We start from the raw sequence: 17,291 nt of genomic DNA, 5'->3' as shown, positions 1-17,291 counted from the left end.
CCCTGTTTGCATGTGCACACACAAGCTCTCTCTGAAACAAACAAACAAACAAACGAATGTGTCTTAGTCATGAATCAAAATAACAAGAAAAGAGATATATATCCCTAAAGTTATTATGAGAACAGAAGCATAAAAAAAAAATCACTATGGCAATGCTAGGCTTTCTTGCTCTAACTGTAGAAGTTTACCTGGGCTTCTATTTCCACTCAAGCTTATTCTTCTAATGAAATACTATCTGCATACAAAAATAAAGAATAAAAAATCAGTTATCAGATCCATTACTTACGATTACTGGAGATTTTGTGACTCTTTGTATTCCAAAAGTTTGTTTAATTCTCTTTATATGGCTTGTCTAGAAGAATTAATACACAGTTTTCTGGTAATCAACACTCAGTCTTCAAAAAAAAAAAAAAAAAACAGAGCACAAATCATAAATTAGGTGTTAAAGGTATTTTGTGTACTTGGGGCGCCTGGGTGGCTCAGTTAGTTGGGCATCCGACTTCAGCTCAGGTCATGATCTCATAGTATGTGAGTTCAAGTCCAGTGTCGGGCTCTGTGCTGACAGCTCAGAGCCTGGAGCCTGCTTCAGATTCTGTGTCTCCCTCTCTCTCTGCCCCTCCCCTGCTCATGCTCTGTCTCTGTCTCAAAAATAAAAACATTTTTTAAAAAAAGATAGTTTGTGTACTAAAAAAAAAAAAATCAAATATGTTGAAACAAAAGAACTTTAACAAATCCCATCAGGGGCACCTGGGTGGCTCAGTTGGTTGAGCATCCAACTTTGGCTCCGGTCATGATCTCATGGTTTGTGGGTTCAAGCCCATCATTAGACTTGCTGCTGTCAGCACAGAGCCCACTTTGAATCCTCTGTCCTCCTCTCTCTCTGTCCCTCCCCAGTTCTCACTCTGTCTCCCAAAAATAAATAAAACGTTTTTTTAAATCCCATCAAAGTTTCATTTTCCAAGTAGTTTTTTCCAACTTTCAGCACGTGCAATGAAGATTGATGTCTATTTCAGTTTGATTAGAACCTAATCTTGCCTTTTGTTCTCAAATACCATGTTCCAAATTTATATTTCAGTCTCAAACACTCATGACAAAGCACTTAATTCAAAACATCAATCCTCTTTTTCTTAGTTTTTATAATTATCGATTAGTTTTACAAACCATTGAAAATGTGACCCAAAAGTATGTTGCTTCTCACAATAGGTGGCACCTTTGATTCTGTGAAACGTATTATGTGTTATATACCTTGACATTTACAAATAATCTAACATAAATTGAGAGCAGAGGGGAAATGAACCGAGTTAAAATAAGTATATTAATTTCTCCATCTTAACAACTAGAATTCAAAAGATGTTGTTAAAGCCTTCAACTAAAATAACAAAGCATAAACGTTTATCATTATAAAGTACTAAGAATGAAAAAATTAACTAAAATATAGTGGAGAAAAGAAGAGAAATACACTAGTTTTATGATTGTTCATAGCAGGGAAGTAAAAGATAATGTCTAAAGTATTAGAGAATTAACAAAAATATATAACATAATAGCTATAAGTTAACTACTGGAACAAAAATGCAAATCTTCTTAAATATAGGAATTATTTCCTATTCATAAAGAATTACACAATGAAAGTGAAGAATAGGGACTATACATGATTTTTGAAAGAGTGAAAGCATAAAGTATAAATAATTTCAAAGAACTAGCTTCAAATATACCTATCGTATCAATAAATATAAATGGATTAAACTCATATTTTTAAGAAGAGAAAACTGTGGACAAAGTTATCTAAAGCAAATGTAGAAAAAGAAAGAAAGAAGCGGGAAGAGGAAGAGAAGGGAAAGAGGTAGGAGAGGGAAGATGGGGAAAGGAGGAGAGAAAAGAGAGAGAAAGGAAAGGAGGGAAGAAAGAAAGAATCCATTGTAACCTTAATATCAACTCGTTTTAATTCATGTCATAAAACATAAACAAGACAAAATGTCACTGTATAATGTTAAAAGCAGATATTCATAGTAAAGATTTTAAAAGGTCAAGACTATCAATGCATCAAAAGATATATCACAAAACAAGAACTATAGGCATTACAAAGAACAACACAAAAGTAGAATTTTAGTCACCTCTCTTAGTCTTTGACAGACCAGAAAGAAAAAAAATTAAGGAATAATATAGAAGATCTAAGTGACATAATAAAGTAGGACTAACTATAGATCAAACTCTGTTCCCTGAAATAAAAACTACGATCTATGTTTACATAAAACCATCATAAAATGACCAACAGCCCCAATAAAAATCACAATTAATTCCAAAATGTTAAAATAATACAAGCAACATTCTCTGATCGTAATGTAAAAACCCCTAGAAATTAATAAATAAAATCAAAAATAAAAATATGCTTATTAATTATGTGACTTTTTACAAGTTACTTATCTTTCAAAGCCTTCATTACATCAACAGCAAAATGAAAATAATACTGAAATCATAGGGTAATTTTGACATTTTTTTAAATTTTAAGACATTATTCAAGTAAAATATTATCCATGAAAAATCATATTCCTCTTCACACTTGAGAAGTGACTTATTTGGCAGCTCTGAACATTTGAGCAACTTGGTCTATACTGTCTACATATGGCTATTTAAATAAATCAAATTGGGGCGCCTGGGTGACGCAGTCAGTTAAGCGTCCGACTTCAGCCAGGTCACGATCTCGCGGTCCGTGAGTTCGAGCCCCGCGTGGGGCTCTGGGCTAATGGCTCAGAGCCTGGAGCCTGTTTCCGATTCTGTGTCTCCCTCTCTCTCTGCCCCTGGCCCGTTCATGCTCTGTCTCTCCCTGTCCCAAAAATAAATAAACGTTGAAAAAAAAATTTAAAAAATAAATAAATAAATAAATAAATTAAATTAAATTATAAAATTTTAGATTCCAACATTAGCCGCACTTAAAAAGCTCATTAAAAACAGTATGCCAAATGAAAGAAGCCAGTCACAAAAGACCACATATTGTATAATTCCATTAATATGAAATATCCTGAATAGGCAACTCTATAGAGACAGAAAGTATATTAGAAGTTGCCCAGCACTTGGAAAGGGTGTGAGAGAGCAGTGAGGGACTGCTAATGCATACAAGTTTTCTTTGTAGAGTGATGGGGCTGTTCTAAAATTAGATTATGGGAATGGAAGCACAAATCTGTATACTGAAAACCATCAAGTTATGCACTTTAAATGGGTGAATCTTCTGGTATATAAATTATATCTCAATAAAGCTGGGGTTTTTTAATCGTGAAGAAAAAGTTCACTAGCTACATGTGGCTAGTGGCTACCATCTTGGACATCATAATATTTCCGTCATTGCAAACAGTTCTATTAAATACTACTCACTTAGCTGATACTGAACAAATCAAACAAATATCCAGAAGTTCACAAAAATTATTTAAGCTTTACTTCAGCAAATTAACAAGGTCCTTCTAACGAGAGCCTCAGATGAATTTTTTTTTCTCACTTCACTTACTAATTATACTAAAAGATCATCCTCTCACTTAATATAATCCAAATACATTAAGGTGCTAATTGAATATGCTGAATAAGCTGTGCATACTAATTGTCACTAATAAGTTTAATGCTGATTGCTTAAGTTTATAACAGCTACTCACCTACATAGTGGTTCAAGTCAACTTGATATCCCTCACTCTTCATTAAGAAAATGTGTTTCATTAACTTGATGTCATTATATGTGAGCTCAGAGGATTTACACCATGGGTAGTCCTTTTAACGTTCAAAAGTATACTAAATGTGAATCCTGAACAAACTGCTCATGCAGTTGAAGGTGACTCTTACATCATCCTCAGTCTTCCAGTGATGCTTAGAGTATTCCAATATGGTAAGCTTTGAATCAATAAGTACTTCTATGTCTATTACAATTCTTTACTCATTCAGTATATTTTTAAATACCTAGCATTAATTATAGTCTTATGATCCTAGACAATTCTTCTCTGGGCTTCAGATTCCCCTTCTCAAAATTAAGGTGAGGGGGAAGGGTAGAGAAGTCGGTAGCCTAATTACAAGTTTACATCACCTTTTCCCTCCCAGTTGAGGAAACTCTACCTAAAAAATACTGGAGATTAGAACTTAATTGTTCTCACCATGAGTAGAGAAATGATAATTATATGACATGATAAAGGTGTTAGCTAACACTACAACAGTAATCATATTATAATATATAAATGTATGAAATCAACACATATACCTGTTATTTACACATGTTATCTTTTAATTATATATCACCAAAAAAAGTAAGGCTCACCTGGGGAGCTTGGAAAGGTCACAAATATACCTAAGAAATGATTTTTTTTTTTTAATGACTATGTACCATTGTGAGCAATGTCAGGGAGAAGAAAGGAAGACCAGCTGCTCCTTCCCTGCTTCAGTACGAGGTAAAGACCACAGGCCCTGAGACAGCCCAGAAAGCAGAGCATGCATCTTTCTGCAAATGAAGAACTCCCTCAAATGCCAATGTAAGAGAGGTTGGTTGACCCTGCATGGGGGGCGGTGCTAAAGGAAAATGACCATCTTGAGCTAATTCAATAAGCACTGAACAAGACTGTAACAATCTGATTGTTCCTTCCCCCTCACAGCTTAGAAACCTAAGAACAGAGATTTTCCATCCCTGACTTGATACAGAGATTCCATCTTGTCTGTCCTTCTGAGGTTGGCGGGACTACTGGAAAATAAATATCTGTCTTACTTTTCACCATCCCTAATCCACATCCATTTCACCTTCCCAGGAGCAAAAAACTACAAGATCTGCCAAAAGCAATAGGAGAAAAGGCCAGGTGAGAGGATTCAGGGACCCAAAAGAGAAAGATTAGGAAAGCCAACCTGTATATGTGTCCCCACTGGGCCAAAGCTAATGGAAGAAACAGAAAAAACCCACTAATGAAGCTGGCAGTAAGAGGATATGTGATCAAAACAATGAGACTCTAAAACGGGCAAACAAAAAGCTAATAATTGAAAATTAAAATACAATGGAAGAATTAGAATTAGCAAATTACAATTAGAAAATACATTGGCCAAATAAATAAATAAAGAAAGAAAGAAGAAGAAGAAGAAGAAGGAAGAGAAGGAAGAGAAAGAGAAAGAGGACTGACAAAACAATTTTATGTCCTGGAAAATCAAGTGAAGTTGTTTCATCGCACATAAGGAAAAAAATTTAAATAAAATTATGAATAAAGAATTTAGAGAAACCACCATACACCTATTATAATGGCCAAAATCCAGAACACTGACAATATCAAATGCTGTGCGGATGTGTAGCAACAGGAACTCTCATTCATTGCTGACAGGAATGCAGAATGGTACAGCCACTTTGGAAGACAGTTTGACAGTTCATCAGAAGATTAAACATATTCTTACCACACAGTCCAGCAATCACGTGCCTTGGTATTTAAACAAATGAACTGAAAACTTACATCTACACAAAAAACTGCACATGGATGTTTATAGGAAAAACTATATTCATAGTTTCCAAAAATTGGAAGCAGCCAAGATGTCTTTTAGTAGGTCAATACATAAATAAGCTCTGGTACAACCAGAGAATGGAATATTATTCAGCACTAAAAAGAAATGAAAAGACATGAAGGAAACTTAAACGCATATTATGAAGTGAGAGAAGCCAATGTGAAAAGGTTACATACTATATGATTCCAAATATGTGACATTCTGGAAGAGTCAAATTATGGAGACAACCACAGCAACAAAAAAATCAGTGGTTTCCAGAGGTTAGAAAGGAGAAAAGGATAAATAAGTAGAGCACAGAAGATTTCTAGGGAGGTGAAAATACTCTGTGTGATACTGTAATGATGGGTACATGTCATTACAAATTTCTCCAAACTTATAGACTGTACAACACGGAGAGTTAACTCTAATGTAGACCATGGACTTTGGCTAATAATGATATGTCAATGTAGGCTCATCAGTTATGACAAATGTAGAGCTCTGAAGGGAGATGTTGATAATGAGAGAAGCTACACACATGAGGGAGGCAGTGGGTATGTGGGAAATCTCTGTCCCTCCTGCTCAATTTTGCTATGAACCCAAAACTGCTCTAAAAATAAAATCTATTAAAAAATAAGTTTAGAGACACATGAAGAAAACAACTTCTGAAAACATAATATGAAAGAGGTAACAACCAATTAAAGAAATAATAGTACATTTTACTGAATTGAAGAAAAACTTGAACTCAGAGTACAAGAGAATCTCCAGGTAATAGGTGAGTCTAAAGAGAAAAAAAAGATCTATATCTAAATATACCTTTGTGAAATGTCTTAGATTTAACAGTAAAGAGAAAATGATATGACCAGTCCAAAATAAAAACTGGCTTTCAAAGTAAAAAGAATCAGCCTTCTCACTGAAACCTTGGATGTCAGGAGACAGAGAGATATAATCTGTAATATAAAAAAACATCTAGGAGTCTTAGTCCTGGGCAAGAAAATGTTTGCAAATAAAATAAAACAACACTATTTTCAGTAATGGTAAGAAATATACCAAAAACAAAAGAAGATAAATGGTTGAACATAAAAGAAACAGGCAAAGTGTATCAAGTAAATGCAAAAATGATATAGAGATAGAGCCAAAGAATATAAAGTGAAATTCAAAATAGTATTTTATGCTTTAAAAATTATAATCTCTGAACAATATGTAAAAACTGCATATTTATGGAATAAAAATAAAAGCAAAATACATAAAACAAAATGAATATTAAAAACAGGACACTGATAAACTATGACAAGAATTAAGTATTTGAGATCATATAAATGAAAACTATGTAAAAATATGCAGAATTTGAATAATGTAATCCTAAAGTTGGACTAAAAAATACACATTTTTTAAAGAGAGTATTTTACCCTTTAAGAGACAATAAACATCCTTCCTTCATTACTAGAAATATTTGCAAAAATGTGATCATTTACTAGACCAGAGAGAACAACCCTATTTCACTCAAGAAAAAAAAAATGTGTGAAAAATTTTTCACTCAAGAAAAAAAAAATGTCATTTCTTGGACATTATGCAATAAAACTTAAAATCAGCAATAAAAAACATTACCTATGAGAAAGTTCCAGAATCATAAGTATAGGAAAATACATAACTTCACATGCTTTTATATTTAAGAATGAGAGACTGACTATAAATATCATTAATATTAAATTTAGGAAACTAGAAAAATAATAAAACAAAAGGAAATAAAAGAAGGAAATTAATATAAATAAAAGTTAAACTTGATAATATAAGATTGGAGACGTACACCTACAGACTCTGAAGCCAAACCGCTGAGTTCTGCAGGGGAGGCAGAATTCTGCCTCTACCGTTCAAGGTCTTCCAGCTAGACTAAGAATTCAATTACATGAAACAGATTAACAGGAGAAAAAAAAAAAAAAAAACACAAAGTTTTATCACACGTGCACGGAGGCCCAATAGTAAAATTGTGACCCCAAAGAAATGACCAAGGCAAGCAGTTTTTACACACTTTAAACAAAAAGATGATATTTTTTTTGAGGAATTTACAGGATAAGGAAAACAGGTGTTTGGGAGGTTTAATTAGTAAGGAATTCTAAGTAGAATTTGGGCCTAGGCAGTAGTTTAATAAAAAAAAAAAAAAAAGTGAGAAGGTTAATTTCTACAGCTTTCTCCAAAATCCTTATCTCTGGTGATAAGGATGTCTTTTTACTTAGTACAAGGAGGGTATTTTTCATATGGGAGATTTGTTTCCTGCTTTCGGGGAGACAGATGAGAGTTTGAGTGTCCTTACAATGGCTATTACCCAAGCAGCTTTAATTCAGAATGATAAAAATATGCCATTGGAATACATTTGGGGGCAGTCTGCCCTGGGCTCCTGTATATCTAATTGCAGCTGTACCAGTTTTTGCTGAGTAACTTGGGCAATAGTTTTAATCTCCCTGTGCCTCATTTCTCTCATATATAAAGTGGGAAAAAAATAACAACTAAAATGTAGAGCTATTAAGAGAATTAAATGAATTCAAAGTTGCAGAGATTTTGGACAATGTCTGACAAATGTGTTTATATGCACATCGTTAAATAAAATCATAAAATAAAATAAAAGTAGCGAATAATGATAAGTCAAGCACATTGATGTTTTTAAATATTTAAAAATAAATATATTTGATATGAATTGACATATTAAAATAAAGTAATAAAATAGACAAGTTCCTAATGATGTGGCCAGATCTCCTTGTTTTATAGGGCAAAAGTAGGAACTGTGTTTTAAGACTCAGGACAAACAAGAGTACTTGATTCCAAACAGAGTAAGCCTAAGAACAAACAGGCAGTTCAGGCTGGGGAAACCAGATGTCCAGAACCCAAAGACCCTGAAAACCATAGAACCACAGCTCTGGTGAGGGTGAATTTGAACACAGCCCCTCCTAATGCAGTCCCAGATGCTTGGCCAGAGAGAACTCTGGAGTCATGTACAGGACAATCTACTTTATCACCCTCCCGACATCTACCCCACCTTCAATGAGTAAGTAATTACTGTGTGTTTCAACCTATTCCTGCACCTAGAGAAGGACAGAAAGCTTCCCAATTCATTTACAATAGCTTGATAAAAGTACAGAAAAGGAAAGGAAAGGAGAGGAGAGGAGAGGAGAGGAGAGGAGAGGAGAGAAGAGGAGAGGAGAGAAGAGGAGAGAAGAGAAGAGAAGAGAAGAGAAGAGAAGAGAAGAGAAGAGAAGAAAAAAAAAAAACCATAGGTCAATTTCACTTCTGAATATAAAATGTTAAGTAAAATATAACAAATTGAATCAAACAGTGTATTTTAAGAAATAATACACAATGACTGTGCAGGGTTTGCCTTATGACTGAACGGATGAGTAAACATTAGTTGATCAATCAAAATAATTCATTATATTAAAAAGCGAAGGAAGAAAATGTTATGTAAAAAGATGTGAAAACAATCTAATTCCTCAGCTATTCCTCAAAAATTATTAAGTAGCAACACTATGCAAGATGCAAGTTTTTATCAGATACTATCATTAAAATTATTTACATTGTGAAATATTAAGAATATTTCTCCTAGAATCAAGAATTAGATAGAGATGTCTTATGTGACTGGTAGTCAACATTTTTAAAGATCTAATGAAAAAGAAAATATAATTATTTTTATAAATGAAATGCTTATATACATAGAAATCCAGGAGACTCAGTACCAAACCAGTTAGCACTGAAAAGGATAGAAAAATGAAGGAGGGAAATCTTAATTCACAGCAACAAAAATTATAATATACCCGAGATAATCCAAATCAAAATAACCTATATTTCTAAAACCACAATAGTTTATCAAAGAACAGAATGTAAAACCTGAATAAATGAGGTAAAATAAAAGCAATAAATCTTCCTAAATTAACAGAGAAAATTTAGTGCAATTATAAACAAAATTCCACACTTTTTTTTTTTACTTGTATGTCTAGGTATGTCTAACATGTATATGGAAAAATGAAGGCATGGGGTCTGTCAAAAAAATTTTGATAATGAAGATTAGTGACCAGGGATTACTTACATATTATTAAAACTTACTATGAATCTACAACTACATATTATTAAACTCACTACAAAACTGCAGTATGGTATGAGCACAGGAATAGGCAAAAACATCAGTGAAGCAAATTCAAAAATCAGGAAGCAATCCAAGTATATGAAAGACCTTCATTTATGATAAAGGTGGCATGTCAATTCATTGGGGAAAAAAATAAATTATTCAATAAACAGTGCTGGAAAAATTGGCTAGCGGTGTGGAAGAAAACAATCAAATCTAATACCACAAATAATCTTCAACATCAGGATATTTAAATATACAAATATAAAAGTAAAATAAAATACTAGAAGAAAATACTAAGAAAAGTTTTATAATATTGTGATGTAGATGACCATCCAAACAATATAAGAAATGCTTAGCTATAAAAGAAAAAAATTGACAGATTTGATTAGATAAATATTAAAAAGCTTCAGTATTGAAGGGAAAAAAACCTGAACAAAGTCAAAAGATAATATTAATTATAATGGGATAAGAACCTATATGCTATTAAGAAAAATGCAAACCACCTAATTTTTAAATGGATAAATTATATGAATAAGCAAAGAGAAAATATGAAAAACTATACATAAAAAAGACATTAAATGTCACTAAAAGTCAGATAACAATAACATAACATTTTCTGCCATCACTTAACAAGATTTAAAATGACTGATAACATCCAGAATATTAAAAACATAGTTTAAAGAATACTTGCTTATATTGCTTATAAAATTAATATTTTAATATATACACCCTTTAACCCAGCAATCCTACCTATGTAAATGTATACTACAGAAAAAAAGCGTTAATACTTAATGCAACATTGATTCATAACAACAATTTAAATGTTAGTCATCCAAGTGATGTGATATATATACATATATATAGCATAAGACAAAGATTTGTTGAGTGTAAGAAGAAAGAAGAGGAGAGAGGAATGGAGGAAGACAGGGAAGAAAGGAGGGAGATGCTAACACAGAAACCAACACAAAACAGAATCCATCATTAATATTATTGCATATCTTTCTTCATGCTTCAAGGAATTAGATAATGCACCAAATGTAAAAGACGTAATTTCCCTGGATTCAGAAGAAAAATCATCCTGTGTTTGCATGTTTGCAATAAATTGAAGCAGAGAATTAGATTTCTTTTTTTTTTTTTAATTTTTTATGTTTATTCATTTTTGAGCTACAGAGAGAGACAGAGTGTGAGCAGGGAGGGGCAGAGAGAGAGGGAGACACAGAATCTGAAGCAGGCTCCAGGCTCTGAGCTGTCAGCTGTCAGCACAGAGCTGGATGCGGGGCTGAACTCAGGAACAGTGAGTTATGGTCTGAGCCGAAGTCTCGGATGCTCAACCGACTGAGCCACCCAGACACCCCTAGAGAATTAGATTTCTAAGCAGAGAACAAGATTCCTATTCCAGCTGCGGACTCCTGCGGACCTGGGTTTCTGCCTGGGACAATATGTGGAGAAGAGGGGCTCTGCTCCTCCGCGACAAACAAGTCCTCATGTTCTCCACTGCCAGTGCTAGCTCTCCTCCACATCACTTGAACGTGAGGTTTCAGCCCTGGGCCCTGGTCCCCAGTCCCCAGCAAAGATCACATCCCAAGCCAGAGCCCCTTCCATCTACACAGGAGGGAGTGTGCTCAAGTTTCCTCGGCCACTAGACACAAGAGGAGAAGCATGGCTAACTCATAGAGTCCTTTCCCCTGCAGCTGTATGTAGTTTACTCCAAAGAGTAGAGAATCGGGAATAAGCCCAGATGTTGAAGTTTAAAACAAATAATTTGGGAAGTTTAAAATAATCAATATATTGGAAACAATATAAAATCCCAAATACCAAATTAAGTATAAAAGCAAAAACTGATTTAAGGTCTCTTTTTCCTTTTTGTTATCTATTTTTGGGGCTGTGATTTTTTTCCTTAATCTTCATGATTTTAACCATCGACATTTTGTTTTCTTTGTAGTGTTATAAAAGAGTTTTTGGCATCTTGAAGCTTCTGCCAGATTTATTTTGGTTTGTATTTCCACTGAATTTTTCCATCATGTTTGAATTTTCGTAGGGTTAATAATTCCAGAAAACATACAAATTAATTTGGATTCAGGCATACACGAGAGCAGCTCAAATTGAATTTAAAATCACCATTAAGTTACACTGAACTATAAAATGTGATTAAATCGTTCTATAAAAAATACATTACTTTCCTGAGGAATACACCCAGGAGTTTTGTCACTGGGACATTTGCTTCTTCAGGCCTTTCTGCTGAGTGTGGTTTTATCTGGAACTGCCAGATTTCATTAGGAGAAGATGCACTGATAAACTTAAGACACAGTGCAATGCACCAAGAGACATAAAACATGCAACTTTACACACAGAGGTACACACTATTTGTAGTAGTCCAAATTGGTACCCTAGAAAGAAGAATTCTGGTAAATTCTGTTTCACACGTCTCTCACCAAATGAAGTTAAAAAACAAAAGGTATTTTCTACAGTAAATTCCTGACAAGAGTGAACTTCCCTTTTACCTAGGCATATCTGAACACCAAATCCTCCACTTTTAATTGTATACATTTGATGATCAGAATATTTTTCTGGACTAGCTTCCAGCCCTGTACAATTTCAAACCTTATTTCTCCTCTAGGTATCCTATGGCCAGAGACAGTAGAACATCACAGAGCACGATGCAGCTTCTGGTCTTGCAATTTCTGATGACCCAGGTAAGTTGGCCCAAAATGTCTTAAGAGAATTCCTGGAAGTCACAGCACAACCTGAACACGGATAGATACATGGAACTGACTGCAAATCATATAAATAATCCCACTGAACCCACTGAAATCTATGCCCCGCTGAAGTTCTTATTAGTCAGATCCCAAAAACGCTTTGGCCAGTCCACAGCCACCCAACATAAGGGTACGTATGACTGCAAGAAAGTTATGGTGGAACTAGCCAGCAGCTCTGATTGTAAATAAAATATTTAACTTTTGCAAATTAAAAAAAAAAAACTGTATAATCACACAACACATTGCTAGCAAATCTTCCCAGGATCTTGGAAGAGCCCTAGCTAAGTGAGGGTCTTGAAGATTGAGCTTTGTAAGTGTCACAGTGAATCTGCCTCTGGAGAGAAGATAACATATTTTCATATTGACAAACTTGCCCATTCATCAAATCTGCTTACTATTAACTCTCTATCCTTAGATTCATGTCCCATTATTACCATCCATTACCAATCAGCAGTTGGTTGATATACCAACCAACAGTTCCGTTCTTTCTGAGAGGAAAGCAAAATCTTTAGTTTGATTTCATTATACATGTTTTTGGGTTTTTTTTTTTTTAATTTCACACAGTTGCAAGATGCAAAGGATCATTTAAAAATGAAGTATCTGGCCCCATTCAACTAAGGGCAGTGTCACCCAGTCTGAGGCTCAATGGTAGAAGGCACATAGGGGCCAACTTTGTGGGGACAAGAACAAAGGATGTGTGATGGTAATAGGTCACCGTGAGCCAGAGGATGAAAGAGGCCTCACTGAGTTTAGGTAGAATTGGAGGCTCTGAAGGAGATAAGCAGCTGCCTCTGCGGGGGGGCCTCTCTCTTCCGTGAGATCAAATTGCTGAGGCAGCAGAGAGTGGGTGTGTCTGGCTCCAAGGTGAGGTCACTCCCCAGGCCACTCCATGCCTCATGCCCCAGGCAGGACTCCATCTGGGTCCAGGTGACCAGAGAGTCCCTGGAAAACATGGTTGAGTGTTCTGTAATTGGTGCCCCTGGTCCCCCACCCATTTTTAGTCATTGTGGGTGTCCCCTCCCTCCTGGGACCCTGAGGCAAAAGGAGGATGGTGGGGAGGCTGGGGAGCTCAGTCGGTTAAGTGTCTGACTTCAGTTCAGCTCATGATCTCATGGTCTGTGAATTCAAGCCCTGCATAGGGCCCTGTGCTGACAGCTCAGAGCCTGGAGACTGTTTCGGATTCTGTATTTCCCTCTGTCTGCCCCTACCGGACTCACGCCTCTGTCTCTCTCTCTTTCTCTCAAAAGTAAATAAACACTAAAAAATTTAAAAAAGAGGGGGGAGGGTGGCACCTGGGGATGACAAGGTTTACCCACCTGCAGTGAGCCCAGGGCCATGAGATGCCATGCATCCTTCTACATGGTAAGAAGGAGCCTCTAGGAGCTGTCTTGATAAAAATCCTGAATAGCATGTGGACATGCTTAATATCTCCAGGAGGAAACTGCAGCCACAATTGTGCCAGAGAGTATGCTATGTTCAAGTAGGCACCAACATTTCAGAGTAACTTTATCCAGATCAACAAAAAAGAAGTGATCAATGTGTACACCCACGTGGGAATGCTAACTCTGAGTGTCACACTCCCCAGGGTCAAGCTTCGTCCTCACCAGCTCCACACTGGGAAAAGAACATGCTAAAGTGGTGGGGCCAACCAGGGCAAAAGCAGCAAGCCTAAGAAGACCTTAGAGCTAACCAAGCTGCTTCTCTGGAAGTGGGTAAAGTTATCCACTCATGACCATGAAAAAAAGCTCCACCTGAAGCTTGGCCTGATTACTCTTCTAACTTAAGCTGTGTGTCCCTTCAGATACAAGAGATCTTTTCATTTATTGGAAAAAAAGTTATTCACCTCCTAAAACCAACAGCAAAGGATTATGTCAATACTCAGGCCATTTCATCTGGGGACAAAATGGACAGTACTGTCATTAAAAAAGAACAAGCCCAGGGTGCCTGGGTGGCTCAGTCAGTTAAGCTTCTGACTTCAGCTCAGGTCATGATCCCAGGGTTGTGGGATCAAGCCCCACATTGGGCTCTACACTGAGAGTAGAGCCTGCTTAAAATTCTTTCTTTCTTCCTCTGCCCCTCTCCCCACTCTAGTTTACTCTCTCTGTCTCTGAAAGAAAGAGAGAGAGAAACAGAGAGAGCTCAAAACAGAGTTATTTGCCCCCATGACAGCAAACCAAGATTTAATTACAGTTTCAATTGATCATAGGAAAATGTGACCTTTTAACCAGCAATCTAAAATTTCCTGAGGAGCACTAGTGATGGAATCTGCATGATAAAAACCCCCTTTGTTCCCTTCCCCCCAAAATGAAGATGTTCTGGCCTGAAACAATCCTTTCTTTTCTTTTGCTGATAATGTTTTCAGCCCGTTTTCCTACCTATAAAAACCTTCCATTTTGTACAACTCATTGGAGCATCTCTCTATTTGCTAGATGAAATGCTGCTAGATTCATGAATCACGTGACAAAGCCAACTAGATCTTCAAATATACTCTATTAAATTTTGTTTTATAACACTGTGTTTGAGGCAGAGAGGCATCTAGCAGTTATCTCAAAAGTTGGGCAGGATCCAATCTATGACTAGCTCAGGGTCCTCCATGAGTCCAAGAAAAACTGCCCTTTGTTGAAGAACATTAGAGTCCATTTGACCACAGTGACCACAATGTCTAAAAATAAGACACCCAGCAGGACTGATTCTTTATTAAAGAACCTCAAAGCCCACCATGCTTCACATGCTTCAGAGGTGAACATTATGTCTAAGACTGTGGAGGAGAGCAGCATGGCAGAAATCCCTTGTACCATGACACCTGAGACCAAGGAGACAGAAAACTTTGAAGCCCATCAGAAGGACTGAAAGCATAGGAACCAAGCTGTTTCCAGCTTAGTCTCCTTAGTTATAAATAAATAAAATCATACAGTCTGAGAATGAAATGTTATTTTTTTTGAAGTGCTCTCTTTTTAAGTTTACATATTCCATAGCATAGTAGAGACCTCACAGTGGATTCCATGACATCAACTGTGCTGCAGTCTGACACCCCAGTTTTCTAGTAGAGCAGAGCCCTACCTCACACCCATGTCAATAGAGACAGAGGAGTGCCCAATCTGCCTCAACCATTATCTGCCTTTGGTTCCCCCCAGTTATGGCTGAAAGTCATTCTGTGGGCTGGGAAGCACCACCACCTCCCTCTCGTATTCCTTGTTTTACCTCTGCAAGTACCTGAATATAAAATTAAATCCTGTCCACTAATAAAAAAAAGAACAGGATTCATGTCCGCTCCAGAATATTCAGGGAAGGGAGGATGTACACAGCATTTGTTGACAATCAGATTAAGATTACCATCTAGACTCAGCAATTCCATTTTTGGATATAAACCCTCACACATTTACCTTAGAAGACAACTGTGAAATGTTTTTAGCAAAATCATTTATAAGAACAAAACATTGGAAATAGCCCTAATTGTCCATCACCTGGAAAATGGGATACTATAACAACAATGGCAGCTACATTGGAATGAATGAATCTCACTGTTGAGTATCAAAAGCAAGTCACATAAGAACACCTGTGTTATAGTTCTATCTATAAAATAGTTCAAAATAGACTATTTAAAGCATATAGTTGGCAAAATTAGAGGAACACAGTTATCTGTAGGTGGAAAGGAGGGAGATATCATCAGAGTTTGTATGCAAAAGCTGCAATAGTGTTAGGAATTGTTCTCCGTGATAAGCAACAAGGAGGGTAGTCAAATATTGCTTAATATTTTCACCTTTTGACACTTCTGAAATCAGGAGGATCTTAAAAGATACCTACCATTGTCATAGAAATCTTAACCAATTTCTGTGTTGACAGTATGTGATATTAAATAGAAGTCTGAGAAATATTTGTAATAAGTACAAAATAGAAACTCAAAGGGACAAGATAAGATGTGTCCATAGGTCATGGTCTTAGACTTATAGTTCAACTGAAACATCGGCATTTATTCTGATTCTCACATCAAAGCGGCCACCAAAAGTATTTCCCAAGTTGTTTATAGCTTTGGATGGAAACTTAAGAGTAATCTTCAAAGACATTTTTGAGTATTCTTTTGGCATAAGTAGATAAATAAGCAGTTGAAATATTGCCCATAGTTCTGTGAGATTTACTAAAAATCTAAGTTTAACAAAAGAATTTTGAGTACAGTGGTCACGTAGTTACTAGAAAAATGTAAACCCAGTGACATCCAGCTGAAGGTCACATTTTTTTCAGAGCTTCACATACTGCCCAGCAGGGGTAAGTAAATCTCTTTGTGTTTCTGAGAACCTTCAGTTCCTTGGCCACTATCCCAGTATTACAGTAGAGTTCTACTATAAAATATAAATAAAACAATTTCATTCAAGGGTTGCTCTGCACACCAGAGTTAGGGAAAAAGAAAAAGAAGCCCTTTTTTTTCTTTAGCTTTAAGCCACTATGTTGTTTAATGTCTAAAATATAAGCTAAAAATCTCTTTCCATTTAATACCAATTCAAGTATAAAGACATTCTCTGGCACTTTTAGGTCCACGTTTCATTTGTGGGGAATATTCCTGGAGTAGTAGAAAGCAATTCTTTGTACATTATAAGAAAAGATGAAGAGAGGTGTAGAATTGGTGAAGAGGGATACAACTGGGAAAATAAAAGTGAAAGAAAAAGTAACTAACCATTTTCTTTGTCCACAGAGGCATAAAAAAAAAACAACAACAACAAAGGTACCAGAAGCAAGACAGAGTGATAGCTCACTAAGAAACACCCAAATAGAGGGCACCTGCCTGGCTCAGTTCATAGAGAATGTGTCTCTTGATCTCAGGGTTGTGACTCTAAGCCCCATGTAGCACTTACCTTTAAAAAAAACCCTCAACTGAACTGCTGAAATAAACAAAAGAGTTACTTTTGATTTTTTGTAAAATAATTATTTCTATTCCATTCAGAAATAAC

The 17,291-nt window shown here is 35.9% G+C and overlaps 1 protein-coding gene across 1 annotated transcript in view; it reads left to right on the top strand.

Moving 5' to 3' along the window:
* Nucleotides 1-17,291, top strand: part of LOC147572031 (uncharacterized) — a 602,793-nt gene that overhangs the window by 564,184 nt on the left and 21,318 nt on the right. Inside the window, exons 4-5 of the mRNA XM_086695885.1 lie at nucleotides 11,535-11,584; nucleotides 12,210-12,285. Coding sequence (XP_086552011.1) covers nucleotides 11,535-11,584; nucleotides 12,210-12,285 — 126 coding nt within the window. The remainder of the gene's footprint in view (nucleotides 1-11,534; nucleotides 11,585-12,209; nucleotides 12,286-17,291) is intronic.

This window comes from Puma concolor, chromosome F2 (genome assembly GCF_028749965.1).
Source record: "Puma concolor isolate L17-30 chromosome F2, mPumCon1.1.hap2, whole genome shotgun sequence".
NCBI lineage: Eukaryota > Metazoa > Chordata > Mammalia > Carnivora > Felidae > Puma > Puma concolor.
The sequence above is the reverse complement of the archived record's forward strand: the minus strand, read 5'-3'. Positions and strand labels throughout refer to the sequence as shown.